Below are 20,191 nucleotides of genomic sequence, written 5' to 3' on the forward strand. Positions count from 1 at the left end.
TTGATGGGTGCAGCACACCAACATGGCACAAGTATACATATGTAACAAACCTTCATGTTATGTACATGTACCCTAGAACTTAAAGTATAATAATAATAATTAAAAAATTGAAAAAAAAAAAAGAAAACTACAGCAAGACACATTCATAGTCAAATTTTTGAAAGCTAAAACCAGAAAAACGTTGAAAGCAACAAGAAATGACACCCTATGTATGTTATTGAAACAAGTAAAATGACAGCATATTTGTCATCAGAAGCAACAAAGGCTGAAAGGAAGTGGCATAGCATTTTTATAGTGCTGAAAGAAAAAAGAATTAACCCAGAATTCTACATCCAGTAAAAATATCCTTTAGGAATCAAAGGAAAATGAAAATATTCTTAAATGAAAGAAAACTAGGAAAATTTGCTGCCTGCAGGCCTGCTCTCAATAAATGGCCAAAGGGTGTTCTCTAAACAAAAAGAAAATTCTAAAACAAAACCAAAATTCTAAAAAAACAAACAAAAACAATCAGGAAAATAGAAGAATGGAGAAAGTAAAACTATAGATAAGTAAAATACTTTTCTTCACCTTTTGAGTTTTCTTTTATCCCATTTTTATTGAGATATAATTGACATCTCTTTAAATTTTCCAAATTATGTTTAAGTGTTGAAGCAACCATAAATACTGTTTAATGGTTCTAAATGTGTGTAGAGAGACTATTTAAGATAATTTATTATAAGTGAGGGAGAGTAAAAGAATATCAATAGAGATAAGGTTTATCTACTTCAGTCAAAGTGGTAAAATGATGTCAGTAGACTATAAGATATATTAAATATATTTATAAATAATATATATATATAATATGTGCATATGTATGTAACGTAGTGTCTAAAGCAGCCACTTACAAGCTATGCAAGGGAGATATACTCAACAGTACTGTAGATATATAAAAATGGACTTCTAAAATATTCATGTAACCCACAGAAAGGCCAGAAAAATAAAACAGAGGAAAGAAAAACAGAACAACAAAAAAAAATTACAAGCAAAATGGAAGACTTAAGCCCTAACATATCAATAACTACATTTAATAAAGTGAACTAAATACAGCAATTTAAAGTTGGGGAATGGCAAAGTGAATTAAAAAGCATGACCTAATTGTGTGCTATCTGTGATGCATTATTTCAAATGTAACAATATAGGTATGTTGAAAGTAAAGGATGGGAAAATATATCTTGCAAATGTTAATCAAAAGAGCAAGAGTTGACATATTAATGTCAGATACAGTAGGAAAATCTCCAATGAATTAGAAGTAAACTAAACAACATTTGACCCATAATTAAATAATCTATGGGTCAAAGAGGAAGTCTCAAGGGAAATTAAAGATAAGTAAATAAATTGAACTGAATGAAAATGTAAATACAGCACAGTAAAATAGGTGGGACACAGCCAACGCAGTGATGAGAGGTAAATTTATAGCACTAAACATATATATGAGAAAAGAGGAGAAGTCTCAAATTAACAATCTAAACTTGCAATGCAAGAACCTGGAAAGACAAGAATAACTTAAATGCAAAAAGATGGAAGGAAATAATAAAGATAAGAGGAGAAATCAAGGCTATCAAGAGCAGAAAAACAATAGACAAAAATCAGTGAAAGAAATAGCCGATTCTTCAAAAGGATTAAAAAAATTGAAGAGTCTCTAATAAGATTGAGAAAGAAAAAATGAGAGAAGACCAAATTGTCAATATTAGGATTTAAATAAGGAATTGCTATGGACCCTAAAGTCATTCAAGGTAATAAGGGGTGGAGATTCCTCCTCTCCACAGGGCATCCCTGAAAGAGAGAAGAATCAAATAAACACAATTAAAAAATGATAAAGGAGATATCACCACTGATCCTACAGAAATACAAACTAGCATCAGAGAATAGTATAAATACCTCTACGCAAATAAACTAGAAAATCTAGAAGAGATGGATAAATTCCTGGACACATACACTCACCCAAGACTAAACCAGAAAGAAGTTGCATTCCTGAATAGACCAATAACAATTTCTGAAATTGAGACAGTAATGAATAACCTACCAACCAAAAAAAGCCCAGAACCAGACAGATTCACAGCCAAATACTACCAGAGGTACAAAGAGGAGCTGGTATAATTCCTTCTGAAACTATTCCAAGCAATAGAAAAAGAGGGTGTCTCCCCTAACTTTTTTTGTGAGGCCAGCATCATCCTGATACCAAAACCTGGCAGACACACACACACACACACACACACACACACACAAATAAATTTCAGGCCAATATCCTTGATGAACATTGATGTGAAAATCTTTAATAAAATACTGGCAAACCAAATCCAGCAGCACAGTAAAATGCTTATCCACCACAATCAAGTCATCTTCAACATATGCAAGTCAATAAACATAATCCATCACATAAATGGAACCAATGACAAAAACCACATGATTATCTCAATAGTTGCGGAAAAGGCCTTCAATAAAATTCAACACCTTTTCATGCTAAAAACACTCAATAAACTAGTTATTGATGGAACATATCTCAAAATAATAAGAGCTATTTATTACAAACCCTCAGCTGATACTGTACTGAATGAGCGAAAGCTGGAAGCATTCCCTTTGAAACTGGCATGAGACAAGGATACCCTCTCTCACCACCTGGAAGTTCTGGCTACGGCAATCAGGCAAGAGAAAGAAATAAAGGGTATTCAAATAGGAAGAGAGGAAGTCAAATTATCTCAATTTGCAGATGAAATGATTGCATATTTAGAAAACCCCATCTTCTCAGCCTAAAAACTCCTTAAGCTTGTAAACAACTTCAGCAAAGTCTCAGGATACAAAATCAATGTGCAAAAATCACAAGCATTCCTATACACCAATAGTAGACAGAGAGCCAAATCATGAGTGAACTCCCATTCACAACTGCTACAAAGAGAATAAAATACTGAGTAATACAACTTACAAGGGATGTGAAGGGTCTCTTCATGAAGAACTACAAACCACTGCTCAAGGAAATAAGAGAGGACACAAACATATGGAAAAACTTTCCATGTTCATGGATAAGAAGAATCAATATTGTGAAAATGGCCATACTGCCCAAAGTAATTTATAGATTCAGTGCTATCCCCATCAACTACCATTGACTTTCTTCACAGAATTAGAAAAAACCTACTTTAAATTTCATATAGAACCAAAAAAAGAGCCCGTGTAGCCAAGACAATCCTAAGCAAAAAGAACAAAGTTGAAGGCATCATGCTATCTGACTTTAAACTATTCTATAAGGCTACGGTAACCAAAACAGAGATATACTGGTACTGGTACCAAAACAGAGATATAAACCAATGGAACAGAACAGAACCCTCAGAAATAACACCACACATCTACAACCATGTGACCTTTGACAAACCTGACAAAAACAAGCAATGGAGAAAGGATTCCCTATTTAATAAATGGTGCTGGGAAAATTGGCTAGCCACAAGTAGAAGGCTGAAACTGGATCTTTTCCTTACTCCTTATACGAAAATTAATTCAAGATGGATTAGAGACTTAAACTTAAGACCTAAAACCATAAAAACTCTGGAAGAAAACCTAGGGAATACCTTTCAGGACATAGGCATAGGCGAAGACTTCATGACTAAAACACCAAAAGCAATGGCAACAAAAGCCAAAGTTGACAAATGGGATCTAATTAAGGTAAAGAGCTTCTGCACAGCAAAGGAAACTATCATCATAGTGAACGGGCAACCTATGGAATGGAAGAACATGTTTGGAATCTATTCATTTGACAAAGGGCTAATATCCAGCATCTACAAGGAACTTAAACAAATATACAAGAGCAAAACAACCCTATCCAAAAGTGGGCGAAGGATATGAACAGACAGTTTTCAAAAGAAGACATTTATGTGGCCAACAAATATATGAAGAAAAGCTCATCATCACTGGTCATTAGAGAAATGCAAATCAAAACCACAATGAGATACCATCTCATGCCAGTTAGAATGGTGATCATTAAAAAGTCAAGAAACAGGCCTGGCGTGGTGGCTCATGCCTGTAATCCCAGCACTTTGGGAGGCCGAGGTGGGCAGTTCACAAGGTCAGGAGATCAAGACCATCCTGGCTAACATGGTGAAAACCCATGTACTAAAAATACAGAAAATTTGTCGGGCATGGTGTCAGGCACCTGTAGTCCCAGCTAGTAGGGAGGCTGAGGCAGGAGAATGGTGTCAACCTGGGAGGCAGAGCTTGCGGTGAGCCAAGATTGCACCACTACACTCCAGCCTGGGTGACAGAGTGAGACTCCTTCTTAAAAAAAAAAAAAAGTCAAGAAACATTGGGAGGCCCAGGTGGGTGGATCACAAGGTTAGGAGATCAAGACCATCCTGAGTAACGTGATAAAACGCCATCTCTACTAAAAATACAAAAAACTAGCCAGGCATATTAGCACGAGCCTATAGTCCCAGCTACTCAGGAGACTGAGGCAGGAGAATCACTTGAACCCGGGAGGCAGAGGTTGCAGTGAGCTGAGATTGTGTCACTGCACACCAGCCTGGGTGACAGAGCAAGACTCCGTCTCAAAAAAAATAAATAAAAATAAATAAATAAATAAAAAGTCAAGAAACAACAGATGCTGGAGAGATGTTTTTACACTGTTAGTGGAAGTGTAAATGAGTTCAGCTATTGTGGAAGACAGTGTGTTAATTCCTCCAGGATATAGAACTAGAAATACCATTTGTCCCAGCAATCCCATTACTGGGTTTATACCCAAAGGATTATAAATCATTCTACTATAAAGATACGTGCAGACGTATGTTTATTGCAGCCCTATTCACAATAGCAAAGACTTGGAACCAACCCAAATGCCCATCAATGATAGATTGGATAAAGAAAATGTGGCACATATATATCATGGAATACTATGCAGCCTTAAGAAAGAATGAGTTCATGTTCTTTGCAGGGACATGGATGAAGCTGGAAACCATCATTCTCAGCAGACTAATATAGGAACAGAAAACCAAACACCGCATGTTCTCACTTATAAGTGGGAGTCGAACAATGAGGACATATGGGCACAGGAGGGAAACATCACACACTGGGGGGCCTATCAGGAGGTGGTGGGTAAGGGGAGGGACAACATTAGGAGAAATACCTAATGTAGATGACAGGTTGATGAGTGCAGCAAACCACCATGGCACGTGTATACCTATGTAACAAACCTGCATGTTCTGCACGTGTCCCCGAACTTAAGTATAATTTTTTAAAAAACGAAGAAGAAATAAGTAGTGCAAGTAGTATTCCCAGGCTTAAATGAGGAGTCACTCATCACCAAAAAAAAAGATAATGAGGAATGAATTTGTATATTTAAGAACTCCTGAAAAAGAAATATTGAACTATTAACACTATTTCTACATAATCTCTTCCAGAAAATAAAAAAGGAAGAACACTGTACAGTTATTTTTATGAAGCTAATATTACCTTGATAACAAAACTAAACACAGTACAAAAAAGGCATAGATGCAAACATCTTTAACAAAATGTTAGTAAGTAGTAATCAGCAATTTCCTATGACCAAGTGGGAATTGTTCTAGTGCTGCAAGGCTGTCTCAGTATTCAAATAAATCAATCAATGTAACCCACCATTTTAACAGGCTAAAGAATTAATGCTTATATTAATTGATGCGGAAAAAGCATTTGACAAAATTTAGCACTCTTCACATGAAGGCTTCTTAGAAAAATAGGAATTAAGGGAAATTTCTTTGACTTAATAAAGAACATCTACAGAAAACCTATGGCCAACATTATACTTAATAGTGAAAAGATGAAATGTTTTCCTTGCAAGTGTGAAAACAAGCCAAGGATGTCAGCTGTCCCCACTCTTTTTTCTTTTTTTTCTTGAGGCAGAGTCTCACTCCTGTTGCCCATGTTGGAGTGCAGTGGTGTGAACACAGCTCACTGCAGTCTTAACTTTCCTGAGCTCAGGTAGTCCTCCCACCTCAGCCTCCCGAGTAGCTGGGACTACAGGTACATGCCACTATACCCAGCCAATTTTTTGTAGTTTTTGTAGACACAGGGTTTCTCTGTGTTGCTCAGGCTGGTCTCCAACTCCTGGTCTCAAGAAATCTACCTGCCTCAGCCACCCCAAGTGCTGAGCTGTTCCTCCGCTTACTCAACATCATGCTGGAAGTTCTAGCCTGGGTTATGATTCAAGATAAAGAAGTAAAAGCCATACAGATTGAAAAGGAAGAAATGAAGCTACTCCTGTTTGCAGATTATATGGTTACCTTAGTAGAAAATCATGAGAAATGTACCAAGAAAATTTTATAATAAATGAGTTCAGCAAGGTTGCAAGATAAAAGAGAAGCATATAAATAATAGCAGTTGTATTCCACATTATAAATAAATAGCAGTTGTGTTCCACATTCATGGATTGGAAGAATCAATATTGTTAAAATGTTCATGCTACCCAAAGCAGTCTACACATTCAATGCAATCCCTATCAATATACCAAAGACATTCCTCACAGAAAAATGAAAAACAATTCTAAAATTTATGTGGAACCACAAAAGTCCCAGAATACCCAAACATAACCTGAGTAGAAGAATATACCTGGAGGAATCACATTACCTGACCTCAAATTATAGTACAGAGATGTAGTAACCAAAACCGCACAGTACTGGCATAAAAGCAGATACATAGACCAATGGAACAGAATAGAGAACCCAGAAACAAATCCGTACATCTACAGTGAACTCATTTTAGACAAAGGTGCCAAACATAGACATTGGGGAAAGGACAGTCTCTTTAATAAATGGCACTGGGAAAACTGGATATCCATATGCAGATGCATGAAACTATCCCATATCTCTCTCCATATATAAAGTCAAATCAAAATGGATTAAAGACTTTAATCTAAGACCTCCAACTATGAAACTACTAAAAGAAAACATTGGAGAAACTATCTAGGACATGGGAGTGAGCAAAGATTTCTTGAATAATACCCCATAAGCACAGGCAACCAAAGCAAAATGGACAGATGGGATCACATCAAGTTAAAAAGCTTCTGCACAGAAAAGGAAACAAAGTGAGGAAACAACCCATATAATGGGAGAAAATATTTGCAAACTGTCCATCTGACAAAGGATTAATAATGAGAATATATAGGGAGCTCAAACAACTCTGTGGAAAAATCTAGTACTCTGAAAAATGGGGGAAAGATCTGAGTAGACGTTTCTCAAAAGAAGACTCCAGATGGCAGACAGATATGTGAAAAGGTGCTCAACATCACTGATCATCAGAGAAATGCAAATCAAAATTACAATGAGTTATCATCTTACCCCAGTTAAAATGGGTTTTATCCAAAAGACAGGCAATAACCAATGCTGGCGAGCATGTGGAGAAAAGGAAACCTTCTCACACTGTTAGTGGGAATGTAAATTGGTATAACCACTATGGGAAACAGTTTGGGGGTTCCTCCAAAAGAAATAGAAAACAAATAAAAAAGCTGTAAAAATAGAGCTATCATATGATCCAGCAATCCGTTGCTAGGTACATACCTAAAAGAAAGGAAATCAGTATATTGAAGAGATATCTGCACTCCCATGTTTATTGCAGGACTGTTCACCACAGTCATGATTTGGAAACAACCTAAATGTTCATCAACAGATAAATTGATAAAGAAAATGGAGTCCATATACCCAGTGGAGTACTGTTCTGCCATAAAAAAGAATGAGAACCAGTCATTTGCAACAACCTATGTGGAATTCGAGGTCATTATGTTAAGTAAAATAAGCCAGGCAGAGAAAGGCAAGCTTCACATGTTCTCACTTATTTGTGGAAGCTAAAAATTAAAACAATTGAACTCATGGAGATAGAGTAGAATGATGGTTACCAGAGGCTGGGACGGGTGGTGGGGTGGTGGTAAGGGGGAAGTGGAGATGGTTAATGGCTACAAAAAAAAATAAAGAATGAATAAGATCTAGTATTTGATAGCACAACAGGGTGACTGTAATCAATAATAATGTAATTGTACATTTAAAAATAATAAAATATATATGATTGAATTGTTTGTGACACAGAGAATAAATGCTTGAGGGAGATAGTCACTTCATTTACCCCGATGTGATCATTATACATTATATGCCTGTATCAAAATATCTTCTATACCTCATAAATATATGCACCTACCATGTACCCACAAAAATTTAAAATTTAATAAATAGCAAGTGTGTGTCTATATACTAGCAATGAATACCTGGTCACCAAAATCAAAAATAAAATATAAAGTTGCTCAGAAAAAGAATACAGGTATCAATCTAACAAAACATACTGGATCTTATATGCTGTAAACTATAAAATGCCAGTGAAAGAAGTCAAAGAAGTTCCTTATAAATGGAGAGACATACTTAAACATGTACATGAATTTTTATAAATTTGTCCATATAGCCAAAAACTAGAAATGATCCAGATGTCTTTGAGTGGTTAGACAGGCTGTGATACATTCATTCCATGGAATACTACTCAGCAATAAAAAGAATTGATTATTGATATATACAGCAATCTTGATGAAAATTATGCTGAGTGAAAGAGCCAATCATAAAGTATTACATACAATTCCATTTATATAACATTCTTTTTAAAATTGTTTTTATTTTTATTTTTATTTTATTTTGAGACAATGTCTCATGGACAGACAGGAAGACTCAGAATTTATAGAGATATCACTACTCCCCAAATGGATATACAGGTTTTATGTAATTTCTGTCAAAATCTCAGTCTTTTTGTAGATACAGACAAGTTTATTCTAAAATATAAATAGAAAGGCAAAGGAAATAGAATAGCTAAAACAATTATGAAAGGAAGAATGAAGTCATAGTAATTAGTCTGCTTGATATGAAATGTACTAATTTACGTTATTGTGGCTTTATTATTTAGTCACAATAATAAAGACTGTGTGGTGTTGGTGAAGGAATAGACTCATAACTTAATGGAACAGAAGGTAGAACCCAGAAATAGATCCACAAGTGTGCCCAACTGATTTTTGACAAAAGCAATTCAATTTGAAAGCAAGCCAATGGAGGGCAGATAGCCTTTTCAGTAATTGGTCCAGGAACAAGTGGATGACCAGAGGCATGTAACCTAATCTCCACCTAAACCCCACACTTCATACAAAAAAATTAAGCCCGAATAAATCAGAGACTGAAATGTAAAACATAAGGCAATAAAACATTTAGGGAAACAGAAAACCAGAAAATTTTTGAAATACAGGGCTAGGCAAAGAGACATCAAAAGCAAGATCCCTGAGAAAGAAAAAATGATAAATTCGACATCATTAAAATGAAAATTTTTTGATTTGTGAAAGAGCCTGATAGAGGATGGAAGGACAAACTACAGAGAAAATATTTACAGACCCCACATCTAAAAAAGGACTGGTATGTAGAATATACAAAGGACTCTCAAAACTCCGGAGTGAAAAAAAAATCAAACCATTCAGTTAGAATGTGAACTGAAGACAGGGAGAGAGGGACAGACATTTCACTGAAAAGAGTATATAGAGGGAAGAGATGCACATGAAAAAATTAGTTCAGCCCCATTAGCTCTGGGGAAATGGAAATGAAAACCACAATGAGATACCATTTGCTTATTAAGATGGCTAAAGTAAAAAATAGTGACAACACTAAGTGATGGTAAAAATTCAGTGAAACTGGATCTCACATCCATTGCTGGTGGGATCGTCTGGCATTCTAGAAAAGAGTTCCTGACAAACTAAGCATGCAGCTCATACCATTCGGCAATGGCGCACATGATCATTTATCCCAGAGAAGTGAACAACTTAAATTCACACAAAAACATGTACATGAATGTTTATAGTACATTTGTCCAAATAGCCAAAAACTAGAAATGATCCAGATGTCTTTGAATGGTTAGACAGACTGTGATACATTCATTCCATGGAATTTTACTCAGCAATAAAAAATAATTGATTATTGATATATATATAGCAATCTTGATGAGAATTATGCTGAGTGAAAAAGCCTCATAAAATATGACATACAATGATTCCATTTATAAAACATTCTTTTTTAAATTATTTTTATTTTTATTTTATTTTGAGACAGCATCTCACTCTGTTACCCAGGCTAGTGCAGTGGCACAATCTCTTCTCACTGTTACCTCTGCCTCCTGGGCTCAGGTGATCCTCCTACCTCAGCCTCTCCAGTAGCTAGGACCACAGGTGCGCACCACCACACCTGGCTAGTGTGTGCCACCACACCTGGCTAAGTTTTTTTTGTATTTTTTTGTACAGATGGCATTTCATCACATTGCCCAGGCTGGTTTTGAACTCCTGAGCTCAAGCAAGCTGCCTGGCTTGACATTCCAAAGTGCTGGGGTTACAGGCACGTACCACCATGCCCAGTGCTATATAACCTTCTTGAAATGACAGAATTATAGAAATAGAGGTCAGATTCGTAGTTACCAGGGATTAATAAGAGAGTTGGGGAGAATGGTTGGAAGGGAACCAGGTGTGACTATAAAAGGGCAACATGAGGGACCCCGGTGATGATGAAAATGTTTTGTATCTTGACTGTGTCAGTATCAGTATCCTAGTTGTCACAGTATACTATAGTTTTGAAGGATGTTGTTATTGATGGGTTCTAGGTAAAGGGCGTGTGGGATCTCTCTATTCTTTCTTTTAACTGAATGTGAATCTACCATTATTTTTGTTTTAAACACAGTTTTTTTTTTCTCAATCCTGCATAGTCTACTCTCCTGACAATGATTCTTGTTACTATCTTACTGCATAGGAATAGTGCAGACTATGGATTCTAGTGCAAAACTCTCTGGGTTTAATTCCCAGTTCTGTGATGTCTCAGCAGGGTGTCCTTAGGCAAATTGCTTTACCTTTCTATTATCAGTTTTCTCATTTGTAATATGGGAAGCAATGATTTTAATGCTAATAATACTTCTCTCATAGGGTTATTGTAAGGATTAAATAAATTTTAACATGTAAAAGAAGAGATTCTGGCAGTCATATGTGGTCACATTAAGTAGGATTGGTGGTGGTGATGGTGGTTGCTATATTACCTTTTGTTATTTTTATTTTAACACAGTTGATATGACGTGTATACATTTGCAGATTCTGTTTTTCTCTTAAGCCATATTTTTTTTTAACAATTAGTAAGATTTGAATCAAAAATAAAGAACTTTGGCAACCCCTCTGCCCTGCCAACTCCCAGATTTACAACCGAAATGTCACAGTTCAAACAAAGTTTTAAGTTACTGCCTAAACTTAATTTTTAAAAAATTTCTTGTTTTCCTGTCTAGTTTGTAGCCAGAACTACTGGAGTTGTTTGCCCCACCCCCTTACCTGCATAGTGCTCTGGGGGCTCAAGCAGAACTTTGTCCCAGCCATTACTTTGGGAAGCACAAAGGCTGAATGCTTCCAGCCATTCTGGTGACATTTCTAACATGATTGAATGACGATATCTTTGGGAATGTGTCTGTACACTTTCATATCTGCAGGGCCCCAGTCACCATCTGTTGAAATACTTCATCTAGAATTGAACTATACCCCTTAGAAGGCAGTTGAGTGACATGTTTAGCCTCTCCAAGCTTATCCTCGGCCCAGATTCTATTTATGACGAGTAACTGGGGGCTGCCATCATTATGTCCAAAGCATAATTTAGGACACTGTGAATTAATGATGTGTATTGGCAGTTTTGAGTCATTTATGTGAATTGAGGTAGTTTCATGCTGTCAGGAGAATTCTTATGTAATATAATGAATGAAATAGCAGCCCTCTCTGTGAGTTTCAGCATCTAAGATTCAAATCATAGTTATATTTAAAATAAATTGAAGTTTTCTCTGTGACAAATGTGAAGTCTAAAGATGGTATAGGCAAGGGGTATCATTTGCAACTCATTTTTTCAAAAATGAAATTGGTATTACTTTTTAAGCTTTCAGTAATTTAATAATCATATGTTACATAAGTAAAAAGCCTACCTAAGACCCTCCCCAAGCCATTTTATAATTCTAAACTCAGGCCGTCTTCTGGTTTGGATTTGCTGTTGGAAAGTATCTTTGTTGTGGTTAAGGAAGAAATATTCAAGAGTGTGTTGTGATTCCGTCATGGGCTTCTTGCTTTTTTTTTGTTGTTTTTTTTCAAACAAATTCCTTATTTTTGTTTCTGGATTGCAGCCATAATACGAAAACAACATCTTGGTTAGACCCTCGGTGCCTGAACAAGCAGCAGAAGCCTCTGGAAGAGTGTGAAGATGATGGTAAGGGACCAGGCAGGTCTTGGGTTAAGTGAATTGGGGGCACTGTTCACATGTGCAAATTTTAAAGAGTCATAGCCAGGTCAGTCGGGTCTTAGGTTGAGTTTTTAAAAGGTAATCCAATTTCTGCTAAATGGACTGTGGTTTACAAAAGCAGGAGGAAAGTCAGAGTTGTTTCAAGAGAAGAATTTGTTTACACATGAAGACAGATGCATACTGATATCTCCATTAGGAGCAGAACAGTCAAACTGTTCAAATGAAGATACATCCTCTGTCTTCAGGAACTTAGAGAAAATTCTAGAAAGTCTCTAGGAATAAAGAAACCAGAGATGCTCTGGTCACTCACACATTCTCAGCTTTAACCCTACCTTTTAAAAGTCTTAGGGGGAAAAGTTGGGAGTTTTTCTTGAACTCTACTTATTTCACATACTTCCCTAGTCTTGGAGGTAGGGGAAACAGATCTAGATATGTTTGAGAATCTCTGTATAACTTACAGTATGCCCACAATATGTAGTAAGTGTATTCTTTTGAGACAGAGGTTGAGGTGTTACCTAGAGCACCACTCTCCCTGTTAATCTTGGAAATGAACTAACGGGCTGTAAGAGCTTTAGTTGAAAAAGTTCATTTCAAGGCTTTGGGTTTTTTAATTACTTCTCCAAAATGAAAAAAAAAAAAATTAAAACAGAGCTAGTGTGTCCCTTTTCAGTACACCAACGTCTATCCCAAGTTTTACTAAAATTATTTTTTGATGTGGAAAAATGAAAAGGGAAATGGTTTGCTTTGCTCTGCTTTGCTACTCATTATTCAAGTCTGGCATGTGAATTAGTAGTATAAATATTGAATATGTATTTTACTGTAAGATAACAACGTTATTAATTTGTCCTATAGTGCAGATTTGTTGTATATATAAACTTAAAGATTTTTTGAAAATGCAAGGCAGTAAAGTATAATACTGTGAAAACCTTGTACTCCATGATCTTTCTATTATACCTGGTTTGCAGGGTACATTAAATGACGTAGACTATTGTGTTGGTATTTATCTGAGTTACTTAAAATGGAAACAAAAGTCCTTCTAACTTAGGAGGCATGACCAAGATGCTTGTTTTATTTTGGTTGCTTTGTTTCATTCCTGAAGAAGGAATAGAACAGATTCATTCAGCTGTGGTATTTTGCATGCTTGAGAGATAATGGACTGTACTGATTATTTCGGTATTCTGTTTAACATATAATACCAGTTGAGTATCCCTGATCCCAAAATTTGAAGTCCAAAATGCTCCAAAATTGGCCAGGCATGGTGTGGCTCACACCTGTAATCCCAGCACTTTGGGAGGCTGAGGCAGGAGGATCACTTGAGCCAAGGAGTTTGAGACCAGCCTGGGCAACATAGTGAGATCTTGACTCTACAAATAATAAAACAAAAATTAGCTGGGCGTGTTGGCCTGTGCCTGTGGTCCCAGCTACTTGGGAGGCTAAGACAAAAGGACCACCTGAGCCCAAGAGTAGGAGGCAAATGCAAAACATTTTGAGTGTCACCATGATGCTCAAGGGAAATGTTCACTGGAGCATTTTCGATCTTGGATTTTCGGATGAGGGATGCTGAGCCAGTAAGTATATTACACAAGTATCTCCCAATCTGAAAATATGCAAAATCTGAAACCCTTTTGATTCCAACCATTTTGGATAATACTCAACCTGCACATAAATAATGAATTTTCAAAGATCAGAGCATAAAACACATTCAACCCTAAAACTTCATGGAACAATAATTTAATCATTATTTGATGCCTTATGATTTTGAAAGCAATTTAGGCACTCATTACCATAGGGTCTTCAATGTCAATATCCTTTTTGTAATTATTCTGGGAATGTATGAAAACGCCTGTTAATACAATATTATAAATGATAGATTATTGCAATAGCTTTTACTGAGAAAAACTGTACATAGATTAAAAGTATTGAATAGAATTGACATTTTTTATACCAAATCTAGTGATTTTTAATTCTTAAAATTATCTTTTTGTATTAATGTTATTTCCTTTGGAACAAGAATATATTCATACCAAATGCAATTAGTTTAGTAATTATCGCTTTAATATTAGAATTCGTATATTCTGTTTCTAGTAGAAATTTTATGTGTATCTATGTGCCTGTACACACAAACAGTATAAATATATAATCAGATTATGATAAGTATCAGTTTGCGTTTTCTGTTGCCAGTTAGTGCAAAGCTGCCCTGTTATTATTTATATTATAACACAAAGCAGAAAAGCATATTGGTTGCAAATATTGTCCCTGTATTTCTTTCTGTTCTCTGTAGGTCATACATATGGGGTGTAACAGTATAGCATCATACTTAATTATTGTAAAGATTTAATATGTTCTATTTCCTATCTCAGAATCGAGAAACTAGTTTGAGATTTTGATGTTAGTGAATGACTCCTTCTGTCATTGTTGTGTCCAGTTTAGTTAGAAGCCCTCAACCTTGCCTTTGAACTCCGGGCCAATATTTTAATCCACCTGATTGATAATGTCAACAGTTGTCTCAAAGAGACTTCTGACTCAGTCATATTAAAACCATTAATACTGATTATCTTTCCCCCCAAAATTTGGTCCTCTCTAAGTGTTTCCTGTCTCCATTCCTGGTAAATTTATGCATACTCAAAATTCCCCGTTGATCTGTCACTTTTTTTCACACCTATTTCTAACCTGTGAACCAGCTAAATTCACTTGGCATCCTAAATGTCTCTTGGATCCATTCACTATGTTTTTCACCACATCTACCATTCTCCTTTGGGGTCATGCTCATCTCCCATACAGACTCTTCACTCTCCTTTTTATGTTGCACTCCGAGCAATCTTTTAAAATGTGAATGTGATGATGTTATCACTGACAACCTCCACAGGGTCTGCTTAGGAAATGCCAAGTCCATAGCTTGCTTCTCTGAGCCCTGTGTGGTCAACCTCTCTAGGTTTTCTCACACTATTTCTCTGCTCTCTGCTCTCTGCTCTTCATCGCCACTAGTCCTCATTGAGTTCCTGCCTCATGTCAGTTAAATGTGCATTTCTGTCTTAGAATACCCTTACAGTTCACTATACTCTTACATTTCACAATAGTTATTGAATACTTTCTGTATGTCACATGCATACAGAATGTATCAATTCGCATACATTGTATGCGAATGTATCAATGAATACAACAGACATTAAACTTTGCATATCCTTAGGTTATATTTCAGGGAATTTTTCCATGACTTTGCCCCCAAAGATATGATTAGATCACTCATGTATCTTACTCTATTGAGAACTTATCATGATTTTAATTTTAGTTTTATTCGTGTGAGCTTTGGATTTGTCTCCTGTTCTGGCAAAGCAAAGATGTCTGATTGTGTTTTTTGAGACAGAGTCTCGCTCTGTTACCCAGGCTGGAGTGCAGTGGCACGATCTCTGCTCACTGCAACCTCTGCCTCCCTATTCAAGTGATTGATTATCCAGCCTCAGCCTCCCAAGTAGCTGGGATTACAGGTGAGTGTCACATGCCTAATTTTTTTGTATTTTTAATAGAGTCGGGGTTTCACCATGTTGGCCAGGCTGGTCTCGAACTCCCGACCTCAGGTGATCCACCCGCCTTGGCCTCCCAAAGTGCTGGGATTACAGGCGTGAGACACCATGGCTGGCCCCTGATTGTGTTCATTTTGATATGTCACCTAGCATAGTGACTGGCAAGACCTATTTATCATAGGTCTTGATAAATAACTACTGAAGAAGTGAACAAATGCTCCCAAAGACATTAGATAATATACAAATGGGCATTTTCACAGGTAACTTTGTGTCAACTAGATTCTCCTTTTAAGAAACGGTGCCAGGCCGGGCGCGGTGGCTCAAGCCTGTAATCCCAGCACTTTGGGAGGCCGAGACGGGTGGATCACGAGGTCAGGAGATCGAGACCATCCTGGCTAACACGGTGAAACCCCGTCTCTACTAAAAAATACAAAAAGCTAGCCGGGCAAGGTGGCTGGCACCTGTAGTCCCAGCTACTCGGGAGGCTGAGGCAGGAGAATGCCTTAAACCCGGGAGGCGGAGCTTGCAGTGAGCTGAGATCCGGCCACTGCACTCCAGCCCGGGCAACAGAGCGAGACTCCGTCTCAAAAAAAAAAAAAAAAAAAAAAAAAAAGAAACGGTGCCAATCAAAACTTATCATTGGCATTGGGATCATTTTTAAATTAAGAGTTTACAAGGTGTCTAGGCCCATGTTGGTTATTTAAGTCAATCATTGATTGATTGGTTCATTCATTCATTCATCAACAAATATTTGGTACCTAACATGTCCAGAAAGCTACACTGGGCACTGAGCCTATTGTGGTGGTGAAAACAGACTCGATCCCTGTGTTTGTGAAGCTGGTAGGAGCCACTTGCCCTATAGCTGGGGAAACATTATGTATGAAATGATTTTTGTGTGTTCTCCTGTGTTTCCTTCTCAGTAATAATAAAATGTTTTACTGACAGCAAGAGAGGAGGTCAACGGAAAGGATTTGGACTTGTTTTGCTCACTGAAATTTTTGAGGACATTTTAATTCAAATATTTCTGAGCTGCTTGACTTAAAAAGTGTGTGTGTGTGTGCGTGTGTGTGTGTGTGTGTGTGTGTATTCTCACAAAAACAGTAAAATGCCTCCCAACACTCCTTCAGGGCAGTTTTCAAGGCTTTCTTCCTTGATATATTTTATCTTGACATAATTCATCTTTCCAGCTCCTTTTTGAAAGACATCAAAGTTAGCTCATTATACAGTCCACACTCTCAATTTGACCTCACCTTCCATTTTTCAAGCAGCACTGTTACTTGTAAGTTAAATAATGCTTTAATTGTGAGTATAATTGCCTCACTGATTAGAGGATTATTGAAGGATTAAAAGGACTGATATTGAAAGGTCTGACAGCTTTGTTTACTCCCAATAAGGTCTGTAATAAGTGACTTCCCACTTAAGAACATTGAAACCGCAAAGGTATTTGTCATCTTTTACAACCGATCAAATCCTATTTTGACATGCAAGGAAATGAGCCATATAATTATTTTGCCAATATCAGCTCTTCCTGTTTTGTGATTTACACTGAGATCGCGAGTTTACTATCCAAGCCAATGAAATAAGCCACAATGCAGGTAAGGACGAACTAGAGTGATGTGTTTGCTGCTGTTTTCCTGAGGAGATTTCCTTTCTTGGTGCTGGTGTCTGAATTTTGCTTTCTCTCTTTTCTGTCTCATTCCTGCTATTCCTTTGGAGAAGAAGGGGTACACACCGAGGAGCTGGACAGTGAACTAGGTAAACCCTTCCTGCCTGCTGCTGCTGCATGACACGTGCATGACATGGCCTGCATGGTTTTTTCCCCAGTGAATTGCTTAATCCCTCTGTTTCTTTAGTTTGCACTCTTCCAGTTATGATTTTCGTTCTAGCTTATCCAGGAAAGGTCAGTCTCACAACCTGCGTGTCTGACTGCAGGCATCACGCAGAGTTGTAATATATTATGTTTACAAAGAAAATGTCTGACTGAACAGAGACTAGAACGAGAGTTAGCAAATTGGTAATAGGTAGTCTTTAAAGTGAGGATTGGGAAAGAACCGAAGAGATGCTTGCTGTGTCCCTTGAACTTTCACGTAACCTGTCTCAGTCTTATTTCTTTATTTGCTTAGTGTGGATGGTTATTTGGGTAATACAAAAAAGCCAAGCAGAACAAACAAAAATCTATTAAGACTAGTTTAAGGAGCATTATAGGAGCACTTGCAATAAAAGAAGGTCACTGAGGAATTGAATAGTTAAGTCTTAGGATCATGTTGTTATTACATCACAGACCACATGTTGTTGACCTTGCCGTTATAGTGAGTGGTTGTTTATATAGTGAGTGGTTGTTTATATAGTGATGCAGCACCTATATGTACTGTTTGCCTTAGAGTTGTGTCAATGCAAATCAAGTCTTGACTACTCTAGTTATTGTTTAGAAATAATTCATGCTAGCAGATGATGCCAAATTCTTGTTTCTTTGCTATTGGAATATATTGAATTATGTTCGCTATTAAGTTCAGTCCTTTTATGTTCAACCTTGAACAACATTAAAATTAGTTTGCATTCCATCTGATACATTTGCTGATGCATAGATAGGAAAGCATAAATTTCAGCTAAATTGCAGATGAAAGCCTTGGCTGATGGGAAGATTCTTTAGCAATTGAATATTGTTTAAGTAGAAGATTGTTTAACATCAGTATGAGTGGAACTGTAGTAAGATTATTGAATCTGCCTGGCATTTTTGAGATTGCCTGAAGACCTGAAAATACAAATCTATTTATTACAGATTATTGTATTCATTTGATTTTCTTTATTTTTGTTACATGAGATAAAGATGATCTGTCTTGGTTGGCTAGAATCACAATAGAATAGAACCAAGCTCTGTTTTTTGTAATATTTGAAACGTATCTGTTGTAATTGATGCACATACCAACAATGGTCGATAACTATTGATCGATCTATTTTTAAAGATGTTTAATAAGTTGTCTTTGTGGTCATTGTAAGAGGAATGACTTAAGGATAACCCTGAATGATAGAACAATTTGAAACTAATTTGATCGAAAAAAGCATTTGTCAATCCAATGATCTTAGTTAAAGTAATTGAAAGAGACAGAAATAGATTTTCCAGACACAAAATGAGTGTCTTAATCATTTGTTCAGCCAATTTCAACTACTCTTGCTACCTGAGTAATATGTGTGAGAGATCGCTCTGCTGTCTGCTGGCAGCCAGTGGAGATAGCACAGCTGTGTACAGGGGCACAGCCTTATTTGCTTCTCTGGAAATTTGAATTTGAAATTTTCAGGAAAGAAGTTTCTGCATTTTACCCACATGTAACTGTGATATCGTGGAGACTTGCTTATGCTGTTAAACACTCTAAACATGAGTTGTCTTGGCTTTCTCTGGGTTCAGATCAAGCTGTCTGACTCCCCTGCTTACTGGCTATGCAAACTTTGAGAAGCTATTCACCTTCTTTTAGCTTCCCTTTCCTTATCCATAAAGAGGGGCTGAAAGAGGAGCTCCCATGGTCCTTATGAGGGGGTTTAATGAAAGTGTGTTTTATTATTTGTCCCTGTGATCAACACATGCTATTAGCTATTTGCAACTTTATTATTTATTACCTAATTTCCTCTTCTTGGATTTTTCCATACTTCCTTTTGGTACTTTTTTCTATTAACACAGCACAAGGGAGGAATGTGTTCTATACTATAGATATGACCCAAATGTGTTCTTGTAGGAAGGGTAGAGATAGAAAAAAAAAAAAAAACCTTTGATTTTTGCCTGCACATGTCCACTGTGTAAAGAGTAGCACACGTACACACACACAGTTTTCTGTTGCATTCACTTCAGATTCTGTTGACAAGCTCGCTGCTCATTTTCTTAATAAGAGGGTCCTAATTTCAAACAATAGCAACTGTCAGGTTTTCAGTGAACAATGCAATTCCAGATGTGACAAGGAAACCCTCTTTGTAATCGGCCTCTGAGAGGCGTGGGCAGTTGGCTTGGGTGTTGGACACAGATCATTTGATTATAGAGTTGTCATTTCTGAACTCTGTTGTTTGAGCTGGGTCAGTTGCTCCATTATGTACTTTGGTTTGCAGAATTTATCACATCCTTTGCAGAATCTCCCCAGAATTAAAAAGCACCTGCAGAACCTTCTTTTGGAATTATAGGGTGTTCGTATGGTGAAAGCAACTAGGGGAGATAGAGCCAAGAAAATAAATTCTCCTCCCAACCAAAACTAAGTCACAGTTTTGAAACGTATCTCTGGTTTTGAACATGATTTTCAATCTATACACAGACAAATCTCTTTGAAAAGAACTTAGAAGCTTTGCTCAATATTTGCTCTGTGGAGACAAAATAGTGCAGCATGA

General features: G+C 36.8%; 1 protein-coding gene across 2 annotated transcripts in view; it reads left to right on the plus strand.

Moving 5' to 3' along the window:
- MAGI1 (membrane associated guanylate kinase, WW and PDZ domain containing 1) overlaps window positions 1-20,191 on the plus strand; it is a 275,228-nt gene that overhangs the window by 161,659 nt on the left and 93,378 nt on the right. For both annotated transcript variants that reach the window (XM_011947180.1, XM_011947179.1), the window contains exons 5-6: window positions 12,190-12,272; window positions 17,546-17,581. In XM_011947180.1, coding sequence (XP_011802570.1) covers window positions 12,190-12,272; window positions 17,546-17,581 — 119 coding nt within the window. The remainder of the gene's footprint in view (window positions 1-12,189; window positions 12,273-17,545; window positions 17,582-20,191) is intronic.

This window comes from Colobus angolensis, unplaced genomic scaffold (assembly GCF_000951035.1).
Source record: "Colobus angolensis palliatus isolate OR3802 unplaced genomic scaffold, Cang.pa_1.0 Scaffold26, whole genome shotgun sequence".
In the NCBI taxonomy this organism is placed as follows: domain Eukaryota; kingdom Metazoa; phylum Chordata; class Mammalia; order Primates; family Cercopithecidae; genus Colobus; species Colobus angolensis.